This window comes from Homarus americanus, unplaced genomic scaffold, assembly GCF_018991925.1.
Source record: "Homarus americanus isolate GMGI-L3 unplaced genomic scaffold, GMGI_Hamer_2.0 scaffold16712, whole genome shotgun sequence".
NCBI lineage: Eukaryota > Metazoa > Arthropoda > Malacostraca > Decapoda > Nephropidae > Homarus > Homarus americanus.
In genome coordinates this window covers 9,714,293-9,732,811 of record NW_024757794.1, presented here as the reverse complement: position 1 = coordinate 9,732,811, position 18,519 = coordinate 9,714,293, and the positions used below count along the sequence as shown (strand labels likewise).

At 42.5% G+C, this 18,519-nt stretch overlaps 1 protein-coding gene across 5 annotated transcripts in view; it reads left to right on the top strand.

Moving 5' to 3' along the window:
* LOC121857738 (dachshund homolog 1-like) overlaps positions 1-18,072 on the top strand; it is an 84,409-nt gene extending 66,337 nt beyond the window's left edge. For 2 of the 5 annotated variants that reach the window (XM_042353856.1, XM_042353855.1), the window contains exons 3-7: positions 13,466-13,700; positions 14,264-14,583; positions 14,712-14,924; positions 15,047-15,277; positions 15,415-18,072. In XM_042353856.1, the coding sequence (XP_042209790.1) occupies positions 13,466-13,700; positions 14,264-14,583; positions 14,712-14,924; positions 15,047-15,277; positions 15,415-15,587 (1,172 nt within the window). In that variant the 3' untranslated portion in view covers positions 15,588-18,072. Of the gene's footprint in view, positions 1-13,465; positions 13,710-14,263; positions 14,584-14,711; positions 14,925-15,046; positions 15,278-15,414 lie in introns of all 5 variants that reach the window. The other 3 variants (XM_042353852.1, XM_042353851.1, XM_042353853.1) reach the window with 2 other exon arrangements.
* Positions 18,073-18,519: the final 447 nt, after the last annotated feature.

Sequence of the window (18,519 nt, the reverse complement as noted above, 5' to 3'; positions counted from 1 at the left end):
AAACTATGGAGGCTCGGAAGTATTCGCTATAATGATGATAAAACAGCGAAGTTTGTGTTTTTTAAGGGACTCCGATCAGCCTTTTATGTTTGTATGGGAGAGGATGGCAGCAGCTTTGAGGTCTCGTGTTTTTGTTTTCTCATCTGTGTTACGAAAGGTAAATATATAGTTTAAAAATCTTCAATGTTAAAATATCTTCGAAAATATTCAGTCTGGGAAAACATTTAAATAATTCCTGTATTGTTGTTTCTATGATCTAGTTGAGTGTTTGGTGTGCTGGGTTGTGGTGTAAGTTGTGATGTGTGGGTTGTGATCTGTCGTGTGTGGATTGTGTGTTGTGTCGTGTGTGATGTGGTGTAGGTTGTGGGTATGTGATGTGGTGTGTGGATTGTGTGTTGTGATGTGTCGTTGTGCGGGTTATGGTGTGTCGTGTGTGGGTTATAGTGTGGTGTGGGCTGTGATGTGTGATACGGGTTGTGATATGTGATGTGGACTGAGGTATGTGGTGTAGGTTGTGGTGAGCTGCGGCGGCGTTCACCACAACATTCACCCCAAACAAGAGAGCCTTCACCATACTCACAGCAACTTAACTCTGACCGGCAGTAGAAAGGCTTTAAGAAACATGTTATTATTCTCAACGTCTATTTTTTGTTCATTAAACAGTTTCCTTTTATTAATTTTACAACTCTTCGGTATCGTAAACTGATTTAATTATATAAAGGTAGATACATATATAGGTTCACATTATTTCAACAGATAAATAGAGATTACAGGTATATAATCAATGGTGAACAGTAAGTCATTAACACAAGAAAACCATTATAGACTTATTTCACGGTCTCTTTAATCTGTAAGTACACAAGAATATGTAATCTACTTTTCGCGTTATAAACAGTATTTTGGTTATATCTTCCATAGGTTACGTCCGTGTTGATTAAAGCTCTTCAGATATAAATGAAAATGACTGTACATAACTCTTTAATAAACATAAACTTGCAGCCGTATCAGAAGGTAAACACCCACTATCAATAATCTCAAGGGATAGCATGAACAAATGTTGCTATGTAGTTGTAGGTATTAAAAACGTGTTACCACCCTGTGTCCCTTCCCTTTCTGCGTCCATCTTGCTGCCCGCCCTTCCCAACGCCTCTTCCTGCCTCCATCTCCCCCATGCTGAGTGACGAAGTGTGTGGTATGTCACGCCTCGACCTCCACCGCCGCCACCACCAACGCCACCACCTCTATACACACCGTACCTAACACCTCACACCTCACACCTCCAAAACCTAGTCCTCATTAGTTACTTTCCCCTCAGGTAAAAGAAGAGTGAAAGTATGTGAAAATATAACTGATAAAACACAACTTTCTCTAAATAACTAACTGTTCAAATTTACTTCAGATTCGAAAGCAAAAAGTACACAAAAAACATCACGTCATTTTTCTCATTACTTTCACTCTAGATGATGAGATTCTCCCTCAGCTGGCAACCACATAGGAGACCAATTACTAAAGCCACAATTTAAAGAAACAGTCATTTCTTCCGACTGGTTCATGTTTGTTTAGTGAACATTATAGCTGTAAGGAACGGCGGGGCGCAGGGTTGTCGTCAGGGGGGAACGATTGTGTGATACAGGATGAGTGGGGTCCAGGTCATCAGTCTTCCGTTGTCTGTTGGAAGCCTATGACCCCAAACTCTTAGAAGAAGCCGAACTCAAAGATCATATTATTTTTTTTTACCAGTATGTTACCTTATTATGCCTTTTATGTACGTTAAGTCACCAGTATAGTGAGTTTTAGTGTTTATATTACAAGTTGATTTCATCTAGTTTGTGTCAATGTGGATTTCAATTTTGATGATTTCACGGCATCCCTTTCATCTTGACTGAGATTAATTCATGTCATTAGTACCTCATTCCACTGATGTCTGAATTGGGCGTAAGACACTCAAGGGAACATCATAGTTATATTCATTAGTTTACATTTATTACATTGATTACGAATCCTCAAGATATGTAATTGAGTATTCTGATGACTTCCAATATGGCCAAAATGAGTGACAGCTAAATATAATGGGAAGGTAATGGTAAAGGCTCTCCATTTTCTCTCCTTAAGAATCCACATAAATGAATTGAACTTGGAGAGATGAAGTTTGTGTTTGGTGTAATTGAGAACTAATATGTATTTTTAAAAACACTGGCTGGCTTCGTATTCGTAAACAAAGAAAAAAACGCTTGTCTAGATATGTGTCTGAATGAATGTATGTCTTATTGTAATTGTTAAGGACCAGTCTTTGTAATAAATGAAAACACGCGCTTAAAGACCATAGTTATTGAAGGTCAGTAATACATTATAACATCAATATCAAGACCTTAGTTATTGAAGCACAGTAATCCATTATATAGCATCAACCACCTGGAATTAATTAATATACCTGACGACTGAATGATGTGTGGCAGACCTAACATCAACTCTCACACTTGTTGAACAAATAATAAATCACACAATAACATTATCATCAACGATTGAGGTAAAAATCACTTTATGGTTTGAGAACTATTATAATTAACTTGATTGAGAAGTCGTGTTAATCAAAAATTCGAATTTGTTCTTCAATTGCCTCTTGTTCATCATAAATACTACACTTGGGTAAATACTACTGTTGATGGGAGCTATTATATCATATCCTCTGATGAGTTACTGATTTGTGTTAACTGACTCGTACGTGTGTCAGTCATTATCAGGTTTACACAGCTTAAGGAGTGGGGGATAATTTTATTTATTTATCTAGATGTGATTATTATTATTTTAGTATTGTTATTATTATTATTATCATTATTATTATTAGTAGTATTTTATTATTATTATGATTGAAAGAAAATGTAATGGTTGTAGATGATATATTATGCCCAGTGATGTGTTGGTTGTGGTCTATTTAGTTAGCCAGTTGTAAATGTCTGTCGGTCTTAAGTTGTGGTAGAGAAGTTGAACGTTCTTACTTATCTCCTCACAGTTCTTATAAGGAGAAGATAACTTGATAAATTAGTTGTAATTGAGACTAATTACTGGTAGTTTAGATTTATTTTGTCTTTGTCCTCGTCTGTAATTGGCCCCAAAAAATAATTGGTGGTGGAATCTCTTTTTTTTGTCTATAATTGTTAAGTAAAAACATCCATTGGGTGAACTCAGTGACATTCAACAACTTAAGTTTGAGAATTTCATGTTTTCCTTGGTTCTCTTACCTACCATTTCGTGCAAGTTGAAGATAACAAGTTGAAACGAATGGCCAAATTCTCACAATCTTAAATCAAAGCTTTTAATGTTTGTTGAATTGAATTATAGTTTCTCTACGTAATTGAAACTGAAAATGAAAGTAATATTCAGAATTTTCTTTGAGTACTGTACAATCGAGATAACATAGTGTAAGACCCACCTGACGAAGAAGAAGCTAGGAGGAGGAGGAGGAGGTGGAGAAGGAAACAATATAACCAAAGAACGTACAGCTACAGTAAAACAGACTAAAGAACACCAAAAAAAAAAATATATATATAGTCATTACATTAGCTCAAACATACCGGCAATCACACTGTAACAACACACTTTAACGTTGCTCCGTGTAAAAAATAACGACTGTAATTACAAGTGATTATGGAGAAATGGAGCTTGTCTGTTGTTGCCCTTGTCATTTTTCACAATGCCAGGGCGCCGCCTCACTATTTGTTCTTGGTTAGTTCGCCTCTCTCTTGGGGTCCGCGCCGGCTTGGGAATGAGGTGCAGGGAGGCTTGTAATGGGGATGGATTAGTTACGGTTTGGTGTTAAGGAGAAGTTTGTGATTGGTTGGGGATGTTTAAGGAGAAGTTTGTGATTGGTTGGGGATGTTTAAAGAGAAGTTTGTGATTGGTTGGGGATGTTTAAGGAGAAGTTTGTGATTGGTTGGGGATGTTTAAGGAGAAGTTTGTGATTGGTTGGGGATGTTTAAGGAGAAGTTTGTGATTGGTTGGGGATGTTTAAGGAGAAGTTTGTGACTGGTTGGGGATGTTTAAGGAGAAGTTTGTGATTGGTGGTGGTGCAGAAGTTTGTGTGTGGTAGTGATGAGGTTGAAGAAGAAGTTTACGATTGGTAATGATGACGCGTTAAAGAAGTTTGTAATGCTTACGATCGACTACAGTATAAGGCATTGACCCACAGCACAGCCTTGAGCCTATGATCGTATCTATAAGGTCTAGGAACCTCTTTAGTCGCATCCAATCCTTTTAAAACATAATTACCAGAGTCACTGATCACTTATCGGCGTTTACTTCTATAATGGATTGTTTATTTGGCGTCAGAGCTGTTCATGAGTAATGTGTTTTCCTTTCGGGCAATAATTACGAGTAATACTATAGGGGAGGGTTATTGGTTAACTGTAGTCTTAGCCAATTAGTAATAGATTCCACTGAGAGGTGAGGGAGGTTGCCGGAATGACTTAGAACCAATTGATGGAAATTCTCCTTTATCTGTAAAATTCTGGTCATCGTGGACTCAAATTTCGTTTGGTTTTTGAGGTCATGTAGTATAAATGACTTTACATACATGCTAGTTAACATACATACCAGTTAATTCATGTACACACGGTATTTACATGTACACAAAGTACTCTATGTGCACCCTGGGAACTCAATATGTAGATAGGATGATAAAGACGTTGTAAGTTGGTTAGGTTAGGTTAGGTTAGGTTACAGAAGGAATCATTCAGAGTTAAACTTCCTGGTGTAAATAAACTTCTGAAAATCAAAACATCACACACACACACACACACACACACACACACACACACACACACACACATACACACACACATACACACACACACACACACACACACACACACACACACACACACACACACCCCACACACACGCCCACACACACACACCCCACACACCACACACACACACACACACACACACTACAGAGGTTATACACTGCAGCCAACAGGACATAATAACGTAGCTCAAACGTCCCCCTATATACGAATTCTCCGTTTTTGAAAGTGCTTCCTTATTTACGGCCTCATATTTCAACCAATTGTCAGATGTAAACGCAAGACAAGAGCATTAATTGCCGCCATGATCAAATAGGTTAGCCTAGCCACAACACTCAACTACCCGCTAGGCTGTAATTAATTCCTTTATTTACGACCACACGCAGGCTGGGGCCCTTCTAATGAGTTTTTTTTTATCGTGTCGGTTTGTTTATTTGTGTGTGTGTGGGGGAGGGGGGCGTATGTGGGGTTGGTGTGTGAGGATGGACGTGTGTGTGTGGGGTGGACGTGTGTGTGTGGGGTTGGTGTGTGTGTGTGTGGGGGTGGACGTGTGTGTGTGGGGTTGGTGTGTGTGTGTGTGGGGGTGGACGTGTGTGTGTGGGGTTGGTGTGTGTGGGGTGGACATGTGTGTGGGGTTGTGGTATGTGTGTGGGGTGGACGATGTGTGGCTGGGGTTGGTGTGTGTGGGTGTGGACGTGTGTGTGTGGGGTTGGTGTGTGGGGTGGACGATGTGTGTGTGGGGTTGAGGTATGTGTGTGGGGTGGACGTGTGTGTGTGGGGTTGGTGTGTGTGTGTGGGGTGGACGTTATTATTGTGTATGGGGTTGGTGTGTGTGGGGTGGACGTGTGTGTGTGGGTTGGTGTGTGTGGGGTGGACGATGATGTGTGTGGGGTTGGTGTGTGTGGGGTGGGCGTGTGTGGGGTGGACGTGTGTGTGTGTGTGTGTTTGTCTTTGTTTCCGATGCCATGTCATTGTTGGATTTATTTGTTTGTGAAGGTGGTGTCGAGGTGAAATTATAATAGAACAACAAAACAGATGGTGTAGGGGGATGGTGATAAGGAGGGGGAGGAGAGAGGGGGGGGGTGGGGGGAGGAATGGGGAGTAGAGAGAGGGGGATGAGGGAGAGGGAGGGAATAACTAACTATAATTAACTCTAATGACAATAATTGGATTGATTAATAAAAAAAAAGAGGGAGTTTTTGTTGGAGGGGTTTGCATAATTGCCGTTCCAGTTGTGTTTCTCGCCCGTGCTGGGAGGTGAAGCGGGAGGCGGTGTTTGGTCTGGCTTAGAGCACGTGTCGCCTCTGAGTTATTTTCGTTGAGTTTAGGTTTGAGTTACGACCTAACCTAAGCTAACCTAACCTAACCAAATCTAACCTAATCTAACCTAAGCTAACCTAACCTAACCAAATCTAACCTAATCTAACCTAACCTAATCTAACCTAACGTAACCAATTCTAACCTAATCTAACCTAACCTAATCTAACCTAACCTAACCAAATCTAACCTAATCTAACCTAACCTAAACAAACTTAATCTAACCTAACCAAATCTAACCTAATCTAACCAAACCCAAACAAACCAAATCTAACCTAACCTAACAAAACCTAACCTAACCCAAGTAAATCTAACCTAATCTAACCTAACCTAACAAAACCTAACCTAACCCAACTAAATCTAACGTAACCTAACCTAACTCAATGGCGAGGTGAAGTTTAGTGAGGTTGGGTTATGTTGTTAAGTTAGGTTAGGTTAGGTTAGGTTAGATTAGGTTAGAATTGCTTAGGTTAGGTTAGGTGAAATGAGATTAGATTGCATTAATTTAGGTTATAGTGTGGATGTGGCTGTTAATGGAGTGTGTGTGTGTGTGCTCTCTCTCTCTCTCTCTCTCTCTCTCTCTCTCTCTCTCTCTCTCTCTCTCTCTCTCTCTCTCTCTCTCTCTCTCTCTCTCTCACCTTATCTTCCCAGGTTCGAAGAATAACAAACAATACAAATGAATAATATAAAGAGAAAGACGATAATAAACCGATAAATAACATAATAAAGGAGAAGTAAAGATTATGAGATTAAATATAATGAAAATAACACCAAGAAATGTGAAAAAACTTAGAAAAGAGAGATGGATTTTTGTGAGAATAAGACGAGAGAGAGAGAGAGAGACTAAGGAAGAAGGAGAGAAACAGAAAGAGAGAAGAGGGAGAAAACAGAGAGAGAGAGAGAGAGAGAGAGAGAGAGAGAGAGAGAGAGAGAGAGAGAGAGAGAGAGAGAGAGAGAGAGAGAGAGAGAGAGACCCAAGGAAGAAGGAGAAAGCAGAAAGAGAAGGAGAAAAACAGAGAGAGAGAGAGAGAGAGAGATGGGTCAGGAAGAAGGAGAGAGAAGCAGAAAAGAGAGAGGAGGAGAAAAACAGAGAGACTAAGGAAGAAGGAGAGAAACAGAAAGAGAAGAGGGAGAAAAAACAGAGAGAGATAGATTAAGGAAGAGAAACAGAAAAGAGAGAGAGAGGGAGAAAAACAGAGAGAGAGATAGAGATAGACTAAGGAAGAGGGAGAGAAAGAAAAAAAAATCCTAACGTGATTAATCAGAGCGGACTGGAAATACCGATCTCTAAATATTTGTTTAATCATCTAAACGGTACATTCATCAGGGGGGCGGTGTAGAGTCCGGGCCAGAGTACCTCCACAACCTTCACCCTTCCCTCCCTCTCTTTCCTCCCTTCCCTCCCTATCTTCCCTCCCTTCCCACCCTATCTTACCTCCCTATCTTCCCTCCCTCCCAATCCCGTTACAGTACATCCACTTTTCTTCCTCCCCTTCCCTCCAGTACTGTCTTCTCCTCCCTCCCCTTCCCTTTAGACCAGTACTTCCTCCCCCTCCTCCCCTCCCCCTCCCTCCTCTCCTTCCCCCCCACCTCCCCTCCCTCTCCTTCCCCCACCTCCTGAAGGCAGCTTTTCTACCCCCCCTCTCTCATTAACCCTACCACCATCCACCACCCACTTTCTCTCCCCCCCCTCTTCCTCCCCTGTCTTCACCCCTTCCCTCCACCCTGTACACTTCCCCCTTCCTCCCTCCCTCCCTCCCCTTTCCTCCCCCTAAGTACCACTCTCTTCCCTCTCCTCCTTTTCCTCCCCTCACACCCTTCACACCCCTCCCGGCCACCGCCACACCTCAGCACCTCCCAGGTACACTAATATACACAGGAAAACTAATTAAACCTATTTGTTCAACCCGTAAATTCACTCAACAACAAAGCAGTGATAAGGTTTAGACCGTGCCCTTCTTACCTGGAGAAACATGATGACGGGAATTTACATGAGGAATCGTGACGTCACTTTGTTTTGGGTGGAGTGATGACGTCATTAAAATTATTGCTATGAAAACATGACGTCACTCTTTGTTTTGGGTAAGAACGATGACGTCATTCAATTATTTAGACGAAGACATGACGTCACTCTTTCTTTTGGGAGGAGCTATGATGTCGTTGAGCAGTGGTAAGAATTTAGAAGTCACTCTCCTGGTGGGATGACATCAGTATAAAGCAGCAGCAGCAACAAGGGAGGAGGAGTGACGCAGGAGGAGGAGTGGCGGGAGGACTAGGGGGAGAAGTGGTGGCGAGAGGAGTATTAGCTTTGGCGAGAGGAGGAGCAGTAGCGGGAGGAAGGGGAGGAGAGGAGAGGAGAAATGACAGCGGGAGGGGGCGGCAGGAAGGCGGACCGTCACGGGAAAGTACCTTGTTAGCATGATTGTCTCGCCTGGTAATTAAACACAACAGGAAGTGATCCCGTGTGATTCAGTAATAGTGGTTGGCCTGTGGGGGGGGAGGTTATGTTATGTGTGTGTGTGTGTGTGTGTGTGTGTGTGTGTGTGTGTGTGTGTGTGTGTGTGTGTGTGTACCTTTTACAGTGATGTGCTTTACAAACTTTTCTGCTAACAAACAATATTTCTCGCGTCGTCCACTCATTAGTTACCTCACTTGATTACCTGACCTTAGTGATGCAGTGTCATTATCATTATGGTAGAACGTTTAAAATAATTACCTGGTCATGGTGGTTATCCTTCATTCTAATGACTCACTTGAGAGAGAGAGGTGTGGGCTACCCTTGAATAAACACACAGGTAAGCAACCATTACCTTAGGACAGGTGACTAAATATATTAATGTGGCCTATCCCCCCCCAACAAAGATACTCCATTGTTATACATTATACAGAGACCAGGATAAAAATGGCTAGAGAATGGCGTGTGTCCGGTGCGTGGTTGACCATTTTCCTCCATAGTGTATCGTTCAACTCGGATATCCGCGGGGATGCTGTTAGCCGATCGATCCAAGGTGGGAAGGTGTGAAACTCAGCGGGTGTGTTCATACCGTCATAAACAATCATTAGTAATAGTGTTTCTTTGGTGCGTCACGTAGAAATAATTAATCTGACGACGTGAGATTGGACTATGAGTCTTAGGGTAGTGATGCGTAAGAGGTATTAGCCATCACTAGCTTAAGTTTCCACGCTAGTACACACACACACACACTCAATTCTCACCTAAATACCATCCTGCTCTTGATTTTTTTTTTTTGTATATTCTTTCGTATTTGTTAAACCACGTGTTGATATCTTTAATGAACTCATGACGTGTACTGTATGTATGTCTGGTCTGTTCTGTTGGAGTGTGGTAATGAGAGAATATAGTCTCTCTCTCTCTCTCTCTCTCTCTCTCTCTCTCTCTCTCTCTCTCTCTCTCTCTCTCTCTCTCTCTCTCTCTCTCTCTCTCTCTCACCTTCAGGCGTCAACGTTATGCTTCTATCACCAGATGGGAATTATTGTACCTATACTTTATACCTGTACCTGTAATTAATACCTGTATCTGTAATTGATACCTGTATTAAGGTAGAAAATAAACACTAAAACCACATATTAACTACCATAAGACAGTAGGAATAATGTAAACAAACAAAGAGACATTTTTGAATTTATGTAGCAACGATTAGGGGTCAGAGAGAGCAGTCATCAAGGATCTGGTCAGGTACCCTTCGTCTTCGTCTTCGTCTTCGTCGTCTTCGTCAGTCAGTTCGTTAGTTAGTTGACTCCTACTCGTCGTCCCGGTGAGACCAAGTCATTATAGATCGTCATGCTTGATACGACGCTACCCTCCCTCCCTCTCCTCCTCCTCTCTCCTTCCTCTCTCTCTCCCCTCCCTCCTCTCTCCTTCCTCTCTCTCTCCTCCCTCTCTCCCTTCCTCTCTCTCTCTCCCTCCCTCCCTCTCTCCCTTCCTCTCTCTCCTCTCCCTCCCTCTCTCTTCCCTCCCTCTTGTTAAATTATGGTCACCAAGTAGGGATGTGGGTGATGAGCTGTGTCTTGGTGATCTGCTTAGCTTGGTGATGTGCTGGACTGTTGGATGTTGGAGATTAGTTCGGATATTTGTTTGTCATCATTTATGTTGGTGAGTAATTGGGGTTAGCTTATGTTAAGGTAGGTTAGGTTATGTTAAGTTAGGTTAGGTTATGTTAAGTTAGGTTAGGTTAGCTTTAGGGTGTTTAATCTTCAGGTGATCTTATATACACACTAAACAGATTCACTTGGACTAAACAAAATTATTAAAGGTGAAAATAAAACTTTTTCTTCATACTTAATATAAATATTAGAGGCAGAAAATACGACTCATATCAACCATTGGGAAACGAACATTGGCGGTAAAGGAATGAGACACCAATAAAATCTTCAGGTGACATTATTTCTTATATATATATGATTATCTAGCAAGTTTAGAATGTCACTCGCATATAAGTTCAGGCTATTCAAGGATTACAAGTGACATTTATATCACAACATTCTCCCAATCTAATTCCTAAAATTTATCATTACATTTAAGAAAGTTTTTACATCATTACCAATAAATTCATTTTTTTCTTTTACATAAATGAATCGGTGATAATTTTTTTTTCTTTTAATTAAATATTTCTTAACTTTGGTCAGATTACGTGGGGATTAGAAATTAACCAAACCTTACCTAACCTAACCCCACAGGTATCGTTAGTTGGTCGAGTGTCAGGTCATCCCCTTCAGGTAGATTGAAAGTATTAAGTGGTGAGAGAAAATGTTTGTGTACCTGACGTGGGATGATATCTGTCTGTCTGTCTGTCTCTGTCTGTCTGTCTTTGTATTTGTGTGTCTATGGACGGTTGTATATGTATGTGAGTGTTTGTGTGTATATATGGTGTGACTGTATTTGTATATGTGTGTGCTTGTATGTATGTCTGTGTGTATGTGGTATTTGCTTGCGAGGGAACAAAGTCGTTGAGGTAAAAAAAATAGTTCGTAGAGGTTAATAAGAAGGAAGCAAAGGTGTATGGACGACAGTGGTGGCGAAGGAACGACAGCATTGGCGAACGAACAAAAGCAACAGCGGCGAGTCGGGAATCACAGAGGTTGCTGTTGATAGGAGGAGGAAGAGGAGGGTAGGAGGAGGAAGAGGAGGGTAGGAGGAGGTACAGGAGGAGGAAGAGGAGGGTAGGAGGAGGTAGAGGAGGAGGGAGGGGCAGTAATGACACTAAACACTTCAACAGCACTGAGCCAACAACAGAAACAGTAAAGCAACAGAAACAGTAAAGCAACAGAAGCAATACACGAGGAAAAGGAAAGGAGGAGGAGGAGGATATCTGGGCAAGGGCATGAAAAGAGAGAGGGAGGAGGAGGCAGGAGGAAGAGGTTGAGGTAGAGCAGGATCGGAGGAGTGAGTAAGACTGCAGGGGGAAGATTAGGGGTGAATTAAGAGGAGGAGAAGGAGGAAGAAGAAGAGGAGTAGGGAAGAAGGAAGAATGAAGAACAGTAGGTTAACAATAGGAAGAAAAACAGGAGTAGGTTAGGAAGAACAGGAGGTAGGATAGCAGAAGAAGGAGGAGGAGGAACAACACGAGAGGGTTCAGTAGACCACAACACAGTCTGGCGGGGGCCACGTCGTCTGCCGGGTGGTTGGTGCTGCATTATAACCATCACTCACCCTGTACGAACTACCGCCCCTCTCTCTCCTGCCCACCACCACCACCACTCTCACTCCCTCACTCACTCTCAACCTTTAAACAAGTTCCTCACATTAAATTCTTTTGTTCAAGTCTCACCTGAATGGAGTATCGAAGAAGAAAAAAAAAAGCATTAGATCGCCTCGAGTCCCTCTTGTCGTTTTGATTAATGGAGAAGTTTTTGATATTGTTTAAAAAATGTCAAGCTCCGAACGAAGGTGATTTTTCCAGCCGCGTTTGTCTTCTTCGGACGCGAAATATAGTCGCTGATTTGATTCTTCCTTTGACCTTGAAGTCTCAACATGGCCGCCTTGCCTTACATGTTGCTAGCTCACAATTATCCGTCGAATAAAACTGACTCAATATCGATTCATTTACTGACGAAAACATATATACATACATAACAGATAATCGGAATTTTGTTTATTATATATATTTACTTTATTTTTTGGTATTGTATAAAAAAAAATGACGATTGATCTGGCATGATTGAAGGTGGAAAAAAAGGCGTGTGTGTTGGCAGGTGGCGGCGGCAAGTGGTAAGGTGCGACAGGAACACGCTCAGGGAGTGTTGCTTGTTTTTATCTGCCGCAATCTGGCTCAGCAGTGCAGTGTTACCAATGACTCACGTACGTCAACCTTACGATCACCATATTTTTTTCTTGGTAATAACAAACCCATAAAAACCCATCACGTATAATTATCTTTTCAGTTTCATTAAATATATTCATGGTGAAGAAATACTGTTGATTGTACGTTAAGTAATTTTTTCTTCTATATACGGTGTAGTAACAATTGCTTAAACGGAGTAATATACAAAGAGTTATAATTTTAATGGTGTGGTAAATATGGTGAGAGGGTGGAGGAGGACGTTAGCTTGGACAGGATCTCGTGTACGTCAGGCGAACAGCACAGTGGTCTAGTCCTCACGCAGTACAGTCCTCCTGCCGAAGTGGAACACACACAGGCGAAGGAAGAATATTATTATTATGCTTACCCTCCTCTTTCCCCTTCCTCTCCTCCTTCCTCCTCCCCTTCCCCATCCGCCTTCCCCTCCCCCGTCAACCTCTTCACCTCCTCACCCACTCCAATCCTTCCTAACCCCCCCCCCTAGTGCCTCGCTCACTTACCTCACGTCTCTCTCTCTCTCTCCTGTGGTAGCCGCTGCAGGAGGTCAAACACCCCATGGAAACGATTACACAACTGGGAATTCTTGATTCAGTTCAATTATTATAATATTTTCCAATTTGTGGAGAGTTATAGCGTGGTGAAGGTGAACATCTGGAGGCCGTTTTGTGATAATGTTGTGTCTTGTCTAGTGTGAGTGGTGTCAGGGGGGATAGTGACCACCTGAGAGCCAAAATAGGGACTTATTACCATTAAAAGTCTTACATCATCACATCAAGGCCGCTATTGTTCCCTACACTCATCCTTACTGCCACTGCTTCCCGCCAGGTGTACTCACGGTTAATGATACACAATAACAACAGGTAACAAACACTTACCTGAACAACAAGGTATTTTAGACAGTAGTGTTCGTGGTGATTATTTCTTGTCGTTACTTCTTAAAAACAATACGACGGATGTAGGGTTGAAGTAGGCCATTTGAGTGTAAGAACAGGATAAATACTAATGCTCTTTCTTTCCTCCCTACAGGTGACCCAAGGTTGGATAAGTCGCCACTGCTCGCCAACGGGTACCACGCGCCGCCACACTTCAATCCTCTACAGTACATGGCGCACCACATGGCAGGGCTCGGCTACCCACCACTGTTGCCCGGCGGCCTCCCCGGCGGTCTGCCTGGAGGAGGCCCAGTAGGACCACACCCCCTCTCCCCTAACGAGGCCTCCCCTCTCAAACACCCACAAATCACACCTGAGTCTTTGGCCAGGTATGTGCGGTATGTTACAAAAACTTTGATTTTACGTCATGGAGTCAGTAGAAGAGTTTTATTATCTGGGTAAGAGAGAGAAGGACTTATCTCTCACTCTTTCAGTTTCAGGGGAATCATTGTCTCAAAAATAATCTCTATGTAATAATTTATGCATTAAACTCTACACATTTTAACCAGTTAGAAAATGGACATCGCATAAAACATCATTCATTATAAGATAGAATAACAAAGGTGAGGGAGGACATACATCAGTAAAGTCAGGCCTGGCAGTTTCATCCACACTTGAATATAATTGATTGACACTTCTTGGACATACACTTTAAACTCATAGAAGGAAGTGTTGCTTGAGGGTCTTGGATAATAATAATGATAATAATGTTAAAATAATAATAATAATATTAATAATAATAATAACAATAATAATAATAATACCAACAATAATAATGATAATGATTTGAATTCATAACCTTCGGATGACAGTAGTAATTAATTTATGGGTTGATAACTTTGAGTATCTCATGATTCCAGAAATATAATTGGTGTTTGTTGTCATGTTTCAGGATGCACGAGGAGCGGGTAGAGCGAGAGCGTCTGATGGCACTGGACCAGCGACGGGGTCTGACGCCCACTAGTATGGCAGGACCCCACCATCTGCCACCCACCTCCACCCACGACGACCACCAGCCGCCCACTTCTCCCGTCCTCAACCTGTCTAAGGGCGCCGCTTCTGAAGATGCTCAGGACGAACGAGATGACGAGCGGGACCACGACCTGGCCAGCCACGACTCCGGGCGTGACCTACATGACGATGACCGCCGTCACAACCCTCATGACGATGACCGTCTATCTGATATGGACGATGACGAGGACAAAGATGAATGTAAGTATCTATAATATATTTTCTGGTGACACTTGTGGGATTTTTATCATTTTATCAATGCTCTCCGAAGTATATAAGCTTCTCATACAGGAATTTTATATAACCTTTATTTCTTCTCTGATCAACAGCTATGGACGTGGCTGATGCGTGGACCAGAGCCTCCAGTACACTAGGGCAGACGCAGCTCACCTCGCCTCCAGCGCCCCCAGGAGCTCTCGCCAGCATGGGGGGCAACGCTCCCCTCTCATCCACGGAGGTTCTACTCAGGAATATTCTGGGCCTCCTGCGGGTGGCTGAGGAGAACGCGCGACACCACGAGAGGCAAACACAGTGTGAGAAAGGTGAGCACAAGTCTAGTGTGTGATCATGTGGGATATTACATCACATTTTCTGACGCCATAAGTCACTCATAACAAAGATGGCTACCCAAAATATAATAATTCTTGCGTTTCTTTTATCGCAGCCGAATTGAAAATGGAAGTCCTTCGAGAGCGTGAACTGAGGGAGACGCTGGAGAAACAGCTGCAGGAGGAACAGAAGAACCGGATACTGATGCAGAAGCGCTGCGCTAAGCTGAAAAAGTTGCGACGTCGCCTGCAGGAACGCCTTGACGTGGAGATGAAGCGGAGGAGTCGCTATGAGGACCACATCCGCTCCAACTCACCTGACGCCCTGGGTGACATAAATGGTACGTGTAAGTGTAAACAGCTTTGTGTACTCTTCCTTCCTTCTATTAAACTCTATCTAAATTGAGATGAACTAAACTGTTTATTATTGATCTAGTACATGTCCACTGTATCCAACCTTATGTATTTAATGTTTCTGTTACAGACACCATAAGGAAGGAGATGGAAGCGATCGCTGCCGAACTACAGAATGAAGACCTACAGCAGAATCAGCAGCAGAAGGAGGAACGAGAGGCCGTAGACAGACTGCTGGCCTCCCCCGCCCTCGCCAACCACCCCGCTATCACCGCCGCCACCGCCAACACCACGTGGCGGTAGAGCGGCAGTCATACACCCTCCATTAACTACAGTATCAGGATAATGTGTCGTGCAAGTATTCATGACCAAACTCCATTTCAGCATCTGGCATTTCAAAAGCACAAACGACGATTATGACGATATTCCGAAGTGTTTCCTCAAATCTGACTTACCAGGGTAATGACCAGCTGTGGTCTCAGACAAATATGATGATGTACAGCCTCTGAGACGAGTACCTCGTGTACAGAGAAACGTGTATTAAGTGGAGAAAACAAATAGGTGTTGTCAGTTGTAATGTGCAAGTATGTGTATCCGAAGGTGCAGTGAGCAGAGGCTTGTTTTCTTACAAGCAGTCGGCAGTACAGTACAGGATGCATTCGCTAGAAACAAGCCGCTCATTACCCGAGTGTGTGCTGGTGTGCACCGTAATGTTGACGTTCGTGTAAGTAGCAACAGAGGGAGAAGGCCCTGGCAGTGTACTGCCTGGTGTCGCCTCTCAGTGTTGACAGTTGGTTCTCGATGTGTTGAAGCAGAAAGTGTTGTCTTGCTTTGCTTAAATGGCAATTGATACTTAACTATGTACATAAATTTTATAGTAGATAATTAGCAGGAAATGATTATAACTGTATCCATAAGCTAAGCTGCGAGTGTCACAGTTGGTGATGATGGGTGCCAAGACGTGGATGGTTCATGTACAATAAAAATGACGGTGCTGACGTCATACCCTTTTACCTTCACTGATATAGATGACGTCATTACCTCTACCTCGCCAGGAGAATGAGGACACCAGCAGGAGACAGCCAGTAATGTTGACCACTAAGGACGTGCCACCTAGTATGGTTGAGCATCCCGCCAGCACTTCCTTCATACGTAAATTTACGCCAGTTTACCTCCTCCATGAGGAACTCTGTCACTAGGGTAACACTCATACGTAACACAGCTGACCTGCCGGAGGAGCAGCACCTCCCCGGGGGTCAGCAACACACGAGAAACTCTGGCATTGGGCGCATCTTCCATGAAATTCTTTTGACACAGGAGAACAGTGACCGCCGTCAGTGCAGGGACGGTACACTGACGGTGCGCGAGCAGTGGGCGTTACCTCAGAGTACAGTAGTGGAGCCGTGAGCTGCTTCACTGCTGTACACCCACCACTACCCGCCCCAGGTGTCGTGCCCACAACACTGGTCCATATGACATAGACCTGCCCAGGGAATTCAAAACATCACAAACACGACTTTTTTATACTATTTAAAGTGTATTTATTGTATATTTTGAGTGTAGTTACAGCTTATAGGCATGTGATGTGCCGGGGATATTTGTCTCTGTGTAGTTATTAATGTGATCCTGAAAGTGATCGTCAGCAATAGGGGTCGAATACATTATTTATGTTGATGGTAGAGTCAGCTTTCCTTCACCAAGAGATGAGTCAGTTTGAGTATGACTATCGTCCTCTATCCTTACCTGTGTAGGTGTACGTGTGAGCGGTGGAGCCAGGTGCAATATTTGACTCTTAGAAGAGCCTGGCGAGACCGTCTCTTGTCAGCCGCTTCATCGTATCCACTCAAGGTCATCAGTTTACGACTTAAGTTTTAAAAATGTCAACTAACATATCACGAAAACTACCACAGATGTGCACAAGTGGATGCCTAGCGAGAAGAACAAAAGTAACATTATTTCTGGCTATTATTGAAGCGAATTTTTTGTCAGAGTTTCACATTTCATTAAATTTGTAAGACTACGATTATTGTCTGTACATCTGCCATGCTGCGACATAGCAAGTACTACAGGCACCTCTATAAATTATATATCTAGGCATTTGTAAGATTTGTAAATATAAAGAAAGCGTATTGTTAAGGGCATTAATCCAATATTAGACATAGGTTCAGTAGTCATTACAGTAGATTGTAAGTCAACTGCTTGGACATCTGGCATCACCCATTATCTAGTGCCAATGACAACATGCTTTGATAGTACCTATGATAGTACATACATGTAGCAGTAGTACATCTTAGAGCAGGTGTCTCGGTAGCTTAGGGCTGCTGCGCCACAGTGGGACCACACTCTATGTTACCCCCAACCTGACCCTGCACACCCTATGTACGGATATGCCTGTATACGGCACACGGTGACAAGAACTACAGGTGCCGGTGATTCTGGACGTGGATTAGTTAATTATTACCGAATCGGTAATATAATTAGAAGCAAGAAAGACAACAAAGATCAATTTAGCTCCAGAGTGAGTTGTGTAGATACGTTTCTTGTGTCTACTTGGGCATTGGTTGTGCCGGGGGGAGGGGGAGACGAGGCCAGGAGAAGTGAGCGTTGCGACAGTACTACAACAAACCCTCGACCATCTACCTAGACCAACTCTCTACCAATACAGCATCTGGTATCCATGCCTTGTACTGTATGTAACAAAAAAGTAACATTGTTGTATCCTATAATAAAAAAATTGAGTGTTTCTCTAATTTTTATGTTGTTTCACTAAATAAAGCAATAACTTGCATTACGTGTTTTATTATTCATGTAAGGAGGCCAAGAGGGGAGGGAGGGACAGTCAGCATCACTTATCGTATCAAACAGTGAAGTTCTTGTGAGATATTGGTGTTGACTTATAAGGAATTAAAGTGATATTGAAGTGAACCTAATATATCAACACCTGTATCCAAGTACTTACAATTTACCTGATCTTAATTAACAATGAAAAATAAATACAGCAAAATTTAGACTTAATGATGACATACCTGTGATGATAGTTTGACCATTCAGGTGTTAGAGTCAAAATTATACACCTGTTTCTTAAATATACTTCAAACATACTTAAGATCATAACCATAGCTGTTATACTATAGTGATGTATATTTCTTAATTACTGTAGAGCTTAAAAATAAATTTGTAGTTTCTGGTTAATTTTATACTGAACATATATTAAAAAAAGTCACATGGAGAGGAT